At 40.5% G+C, this 7,970-nt stretch overlaps 1 protein-coding gene across 1 annotated transcript; it reads left to right on the forward strand.

Moving 5' to 3' along the window:
* The first annotated feature begins 149 nt into the window (after nucleotides 1-149).
* btd (biotinidase) lies at nucleotides 150-7,372 on the forward strand. Its single transcript, XM_028460617.1, has 6 exons — nucleotides 150-407; nucleotides 3,459-3,608; nucleotides 3,680-3,825; nucleotides 4,581-4,758; nucleotides 4,820-5,362; nucleotides 7,078-7,372. The coding sequence occupies exons 1-6, from the start codon at nucleotides 210-212 to the stop codon at nucleotides 7,348-7,350; spliced, it is 1,488 nt and encodes a 495-aa protein (XP_028316418.1). The 5' UTR covers nucleotides 150-209; the 3' UTR covers nucleotides 7,351-7,372.
* The last annotated feature ends 598 nt before the right edge of the window (nucleotides 7,373-7,970 follow it).

The following is a 7,970-nucleotide window of genomic DNA, read 5'->3' on the forward strand; positions in this document are numbered from 1 at the left end:
AAAACTCACATGATACACATATACTGTACATATAAACATATTTAACTGTATGAAGAACAATGCAACCTGTAAACTATAAAAAGTATAAAACAACTGTTTTTATTGTGAGTCTAGCGCCCCCAGTGGGCGGAGCAGCACACTGTCATTTCTCTCTGAGGGAGGGGCTAAGTGATCCACGGGTGTTGTTGTGGTGGTGGTGGTCTGCTGTCATGGTGTTACTGGTGCTCCTGTTGGTTTGTGCCAGCGCTGAGTCCGCCATGCACGCCTCCTATGTGGCTGCCGTGTACGAGCACAGCGTGGTCCTGAACCCAGAGCCTGACGTCACCCTGTCCCGGGAAGAAGCTCTGCAGCACATGTGGAAGAACCTGGACATCTACGAGCTGCAGGCCGCACGAGCTGCTCAGCAGGTTAGTGGGGGAAACCCTGCCCTCTACAGAGAGCTGGAGGTACTGCACCTGGTCTGTGAGGGAGTCCAGCATCATTACACACCAGGGCTGGGACGATATGCTTCTGTCCCTATTAGAGTTATATTGTGATTCTGATTCATGAAGTATTGACATTTGATAATAGTGATCATTTTTTATCTCCTTTTGTCCTTTTAAAAAAAATAAAAAAAATTGATTTTACACTTCTAGAAACATTATGAGTCACAATTCCAAAAAACAATACACATCATAAGTCTGTCAGTCGGTCTGACTTTTTCTTTCAACTGCACGGCGATAAGCCACACCCACTGGGTATGGTTGTTAGTGCCCGTTTTTTTAATTTTTAATTAGAAAAAAAAGACAAAAATGAAAAACCACTGCAAGATGGTACAGTAGGTACGGAAAGTAAATAAATTTGCAAACATTTCTACATTTCTGTTTTTTTCTATCAAAATCGGGTGCTGAGTGTACATTAATGAGAAATAAAATGAACTTTTTTAATTTTACCAAATGGCTGCAATAAAACAAAGAGTGAAAAATTTAAAGGGGTCTGAATACTTTCCGTACCCCCTGTATATACAAAAGCGGATAAAAAGTAATAATAATAATACACAAGATTAAATAAAAATGAATAACACAAGGAGATTAGGATGGATTCCAGGCTAGCATTAAAGTGCACTACAGTACATGTATAGTTGTGTTAAAGCTGCAGTCCGCAACGCTCAGATCCCTCTCTCCCCCTCCCTCCCCGCTGCTCTCTTGCCCTGCCTCCAAACTTTCCAAAGTCCCTCCCTCAGAGGAGCTAACAAGCTAACGTTAGCCAGACAGCAACATCACAGTAATATAACATGCTCTGTTAAAAGCGTATTACTGCTGCGCTTCTCTCTCTCAATGTGCACACACCTCAGCAGCAACAGCAGCAGCAACAACACAGTGTCACTTACAGCAGCCCACACGGAGGCTGCTGCGCGCACATGAACAACACATGCACCACAAAGTTCTCGTGTAACAATTACAAATCAAACAGCAGTAATTACCTTTCAAGCAGAAAAGTCACCAATTCCATCTTCTACTCCTCCAGACCATACACTGTAAAAAAAAAAAAAAGACAGTGCTCTAGCTCTGGAAAAAAGGCGGGGACTGTGAGCAACAGCTGTCAGACAGCTCATCAAACACAATCCTGGCTCTGATTGGTTCTTTTTGCTCGGTTGCGGTGCATTCTGGCATTCTGCCAAAGGCTGCAGGAGCAGCAGAGGAGACTCATTGAGTCTGTTTTTTTCACACAAACTACTAGTTTGATGTAAAACTGTCCTTACTTAGTGACAGCTTTAGCAAATATGACAAAAAGTCACTTTTTGAAGAGTTGCAGACTGCACCTTTAACCTGTGACCACATATGGTAATAAATGAATAAAAAAAATGAGAAAATTGGAGAAATAGGGATTTTCGTTATCGTCACAAACAAATTCAAAATACGTTATAAACCAATATTTTTCCCCGTCCCTAATAAATACTGCATCTGTTTGTAAAAATATTTTCTGGGTTTGTTGCTATACTAAGATTCCAACAGTATCAAACTCTGCCACATTAGTGACTGTTTATCTGATTATTTGAGTAATGGGGGCCTTTTTGCGTCACACACTCCAGTGATAGAAGCTTTTAACTATACTTTGCTTCTTGCTCCTATGTTTGTGGGAATAGTACACAAATTAAAACTGACCAACTTAGTCAAAATTCCAACGAGAAAATTCCAGGCTGTAGTTAGAGTTAAGTCTGAAAGCTGGAACGTCTTGTTTAACAGTTACTGGGAAAACAGGAGAAACTGGGACGAAGACAATCAAAGTTCAAATGTGAGTTTTCTGTTATTCTTAAAACCATGTTCTCCATTCTAGTTACTCTTTAACTCTGTTTGGCTCGACAAGTCACGAGGGTGAAGTTGACTTTTGATCTTTGCTTCTATGCACGCGATCAATGAGCACCCAGAATAGCTTTCTTTCCCCATGATGCAGCTTTTCCTCTTTTTTGCAACAGAACTGTGGGAAAAAGCTGCCAAGGAAGCCTTAGTTGTACTTGTACATTGATTAAAGTTGCAGTAAGTCGACCGCCAACCAGTAGGAATACATATTTGTGAAAAAAAGAGAGAGAGAGAAATAAAAAACCACCAGTTGAAATTCTGTTCAAAGGTTTTCAGGCAAAAAAAACCCAAAGAAAAGCAATAAAAACAAACACAGAAAAAACACAAAAACAGAAGAAAAATATAGATAAAAGTATAATAACAAGTTCTGATGAACTACGGCCGGGCCCGCGGAACGCGTTGAATAACATGTACCACGTTCGTGAGAATTCAGTCAAATGACTCGGTTCCACCGAGTAAAGCAAATCAAATTGTGCGACGTAAAATTGTAATCTAGTTTCCGATAAATTTAGAAATTACCGGAAACCCCCCACCTTTCATAAATGTCCCCGAGAGGCTCTTGACATCCGCTCATAGAATAGAATAAATTTACAGCCCAATTCAATGAGCGTTAACGGAGGAGTAGTCATTTGAAAAATGGGGTCTCCTGGCCCCAAATCGAAAATCGGGCTCCGACAACGATGCGTACACATCCATGGATTATACCTACCAAATTTCAGCCTGATCCGTCATAAATAACAGAGGAGTCGCAAATTTAACTCATGTACACATGAGGAGAAGAAGAAGAAGAAGAAGAAATGGTAAATGGACTTGATTTTATATAGAGCTTTATCACCACACTGAAACAGTCTCAAAGCGCTTTACATATCAGCTCATTCACCCAATCACTCTCACATTCACACACCAGTGGGACAGGACTGCCATGCAAGGCGCTAGTCGACCACTGGGAGCAATTTAGGGTTCAGTGTCTTGCCCAAGGACACTTCGACACAGAGTCAGGTACTGGGATCGAACCCCCAACCTCTCGATCAGAAGACGACCCTCCACCACGAGCGACCCTGAGCTACGGTCGCCCGTGAAGAAGAAGAAGACTGTAACTGTCCTTTCCATCCCTCTCAGGGAGCTCAGATCCTGGTATTTCCAGAAGATGGGATTCATGGTTTCAATTTCACTCGCTCGTCCATCGCTGGTTACCTGGAGACCATCCCTGACCCCCAACAGGAGAACTGGAACCCTTGCATGGAGCCGGGCAGATACAACAACACTGAGGTCCAACTCTTACTTATTCTTTAAATGTCAGATGACGGAATTATTTCTGAAGAGTAGTTTTTGTCCCTCAGGTTCTCCAGCGGCTGAGTTGTGTGGCTCGACGTTACGGGCTCTACCTGGTGGCCAACATGGCCGACCTTCAGCCTTGTTCAACGATGACCAACCACATCTGTCCTCCTGACGGCCACTGGCAGTTCAACACCAATGTGGTTTTCAGGTGGAGTGAATCCTCATTTTAACAGTAGTTTTAGTCTTTCAACTGAAATACAAGATAGTTTTTAAAGTAATTGTAAGTTTATTTCATTTAAAACCATAAAGCCCAACTTTACTTAATAAGAAGTCTTCAAATTACAAGATTTTTTGGTAATATTTTTGTCTAAATGTCAATAAAATGTGCTGTAAATTTCTGGTGACCCCAGAATTTCTTTTTTTAATTTGTTTTTGATCATTTGTTTGATTTATGTTTGAAGAAGTGAAAGTATAGAATAATTTAAAAAAGAATAATTAAAAAAAAATATATATATATATATATATATATATATACAGTATATATATTATTAAAATTTCATTATTATTCAATTAACTATAACATTTTTATACTGTATTTTTTTTAACCAGATTTATATTTGAGTAGGTGAAAGTATAGAATACAGTTGTTTGAGATGATGTATGGTGGTACTTTTAATTTGAAAAATAATAATTAAAATGAATACAATTAAAATGTTCATTATTATTTACTTAACTGTTTGTTTAATTTTCATATTGTATTTTTTTACTAGATTAATATTTGAGGAAGTGAATGTATAGAATACAGTTGTTTGAAATTGTGTATGGGGTTTTAATTTGAAGAAGAAAACAAAATAATTTAAAAAAATTTCAAGCATGAATTATTTTAATCAAAAACTAGACAGTTCAGGTGACCCCATTTGAATTCCAGGCGACTGAAAAACACTGGTGTAATCCATGTTTCAGCTCAGATGGTCTGCTGGTGGCTCGCTACCATAAAAACAACCTTTACTTTGAAAGAGCCTTCGACAAGCCCGCACAGACAGAGGTCATAACCTTTGACACACCGTTCGCTGGCAGATTTGGACTCATCATCTGCTTCGACATCCTTTTCCACGACCCTACGTTGGTCCTACTGGAGAGGGTACGGGTGCTGCAAATACACTGAGGAGTCAGACATCATTGACTATTGGTTTCTTTTCCAGGGTGTTCGTCAGGTGATTTTTCCTGCAGCCTGGATGAACCAGCTCCCTTTACTGGACTTGATCCAGTTTGGACGAGCATTCAGTCTGGGAGCTAACGTCACGCTGCTAGCTGTGAACATCCGGAACGATCATCTGATGATGACGGGGAGTGGCATCTACACCCCTTTTTCTGCTGTTTACCATCATGCCTCAGATGGGGACCCAGAGGAAGGAAAGCTACTGGTGGCCAGGGTGCCAGTCCTGGACCCAGAGTGGGCGGGTCAGAGCACGGCTGCAGAACCTGGATACTGCCATCGACACGCATGTGGGGACCCCCCTCCTGCTGCGGATCCTTCTCTAAACGCCACCTTCACCTCATCCATGATGCACGACCCTTTTAAGTTCATCCTCCTAGAACAGACAGAGGGAACGCTCTCAGTGTGTGATGGAACCTTCTGCTGCCGCCTGCAGTACACACTGTTACCATCAGGAGGCAGCACTGAGCTCTACGCACTGGCTGCTTTTGCAGGAACTCACACAGTCAACGGACGTTATTCTCTACAGGTGGGAACCAGAGGAGTTTTTGGTAACACTTTACTTGAAGTTTTACACATAAGGCTGGCATTACGCGGTATGAGCACGAATAAGGTGTCATTAAATGTTGTTCGTTACCCTAACCCAGGGGGTGTCAAACTCATTTTAGTTCAGGGGCAAAAAACGGACCAGTTTAATCTGAAGTGGGCGGTAAAATGAGCAATTTAATCATTCATGTGCTCACGTATAATAGCATTTAAAGCAGGGGTCACCAACTTTTCTGAAACCACAAGCTACTTCAAACTTTGAACTTCAAAGGTACTACTAACTGCAGTTTACAAAGGTACTGAATAATCTGAAGGGTTACCAGTTTAATAGACACTGAAATAAGAGGGAAATATAATGAATGATGACTAGCATTAACTAAAAAAGGTATGAAATACTTATGTTTCAACACTTTACTATCTTTCGCCACAAAGTGTGGAAGAGGGATATCGGTTTGAACTCCGTCCGAGTAAGATGGGACAGCTTTTCTCAGAAGCTGTTTAAGACATGATAACCAAATTCGGTGTGTGGCTTCAGGGTATCAATACCTTGATGAAGTTCGAAAATGAGAAACGCGCAATTATTTTTTCCAGAGTTATTGCCCTTGTTCCGTGTTTTGGACGCTGTTGGAGGCATCTGCAAAGGGGACAGCTTTTCTTAGAAACTGTTTAAGATAGTAATTTTATATTCTGATGTGATAATATTTTCTTATGCCTAAATCTACGTTCTCAGATTTAGGACATTTAGGAAAAGGTTGTGAGTTATAATGACAACCAATCTGGCGTGGGATGTTGACGACTGTCTTCTTGTTTTTCTAAATTTATACAATCGTTTCATTTTTAAACAACCACTTTCTGAAACATTTCATTGGAAATCATAATGTTCCTATTTTACTAGCCTCAAACTACTTTTAACTAATAGATGCATATTTTTACAATTTAACAATCATGTAAAAAAAAAATATATATATAAAACTCTCCTTTAGTTTTTTTTTTTTTAACATCACAATTTAAACACCAAATCGGCAGCATTCTTTAACAAAATCCTATCTGTAATACTTGGCTACATTTTTAACAATGTTTCAGTGAAAATAAACATTTAAAGATGGTTCATTTGACACAAAAACTGCATTAAGTGCAGCAGTATTTAACTCGACTACATCTGTCATCTGAATTTATCCTTGAGAGTTTGAATCCTGGCAAGTAAATCAGATTTTAGACGGAGTTCATTGATGATCTTGTTGTTAGAACAGGCCTGAGGGCCCCTCAAGTGCTCCATACGGGCTACCTGGTGCCCGCGGGCACCGTGTTGGTGACCTCTGATTTAAAGTATGAATTTTGGAAAAATTGAGAGTACTTTAGAATAATTTTTGGATTAAAAATGACTTATATCATGTGATAAAAGTCATGGGAAAACTGTGAGTCCTGGAAGAAAAAGTGTGCAGTTTCATTGTATTTCTGTGGAGGGACTGAGATCTATGACTGAGTTAGCGAGTGAGGAGCTTTAAAGGGCAGCTGGGTCTTGAGTTTGACACACATGCCCTAACCCCACTAGATCGCTCCCCCTAACCCAAAAAATGCCAACATAGCTCTAAATGTGTCATCATTTACCGAACAACAATGTCAGCCTTATTTATAAAACTTAACGTATTAATGGAATTTTAAAAACATCTTTTACGACTCGTACACGTGTGTCCACAGGTGTGTGCGCTGGTCCGCTGCGCAGGGCAGGAAACCAGTTCATGTGGACGCGAGGTGAAAGAAGCTCAGTCTAAAATGGACTTTGTGCTGGAGGGCTGGTTTCAGAGCACACACGTGTATCCGTCGGTGCTGGGCAGCCGTTTGGTGCTGGAGCAGCCGCAGCATGTGGAGAGAAGCGGTGATGGACGAGTCAGCATGAAACACTCCAACATGACATACGGGCTGATCACAGCCTGTCTCTACGGACGAATGTACCACCTCGACCTTCAATAGACAAACTCAACGTCCTCTCAAATAGAAATATCTTTATTATCTATTTCCTTTTTTTGTTTGGTTTATTTTTTCATTTTTCTTTTTTTTTTTTTTAAACAAATGTTGCACCAAGGCTGATCATTCTGCCAAAAATGTTGCATATTTCTTAATCTTCTCACACACAGATCCACATTCACACCCCTCCCACAGGCTCACTGCAGCCTCTCAATCCCCTGAGCTGCTCGTTCTGGTTCTCAGTGAATGCCATCCTGAGCTGCCCATACAGTAAATGTGACGCACAATGCCATCCATTTGGAATAAATACACATGGTTCAAAGGGAGTTAAGTGGTTTGGAATCACAGCAGGAGATCCACATGGTCCCACGAGGATTGTTCATCGGTTTTTGTCTTTGGACAGCTGACTCTTTGTTGCGTAATTGGTGGTGGTTACGGTAGTTACTCCAGCTGCGTACAACTGTTCCTGATCATACAGTTGATGCTTGATATCATTTGCTGTGTGTTCAGCCAAGTTTTTTTTGCACCGTAAAAAGGCGTGCATGAGATTTATATTAGTTTTACTCTTTATTCCAAGAAGTCTAGCTAAATATAACCTAAAAATGTCTTCTTTGCATCAGTGGTCT

The sequence above is a fragment of the Gouania willdenowi genome, chromosome 11, assembly GCF_900634775.1.
Source record: "Gouania willdenowi chromosome 11, fGouWil2.1, whole genome shotgun sequence".
In the NCBI taxonomy this organism is placed as follows: Eukaryota; Metazoa; Chordata; class Actinopteri; order Blenniiformes; family Gobiesocidae; genus Gouania; species Gouania willdenowi.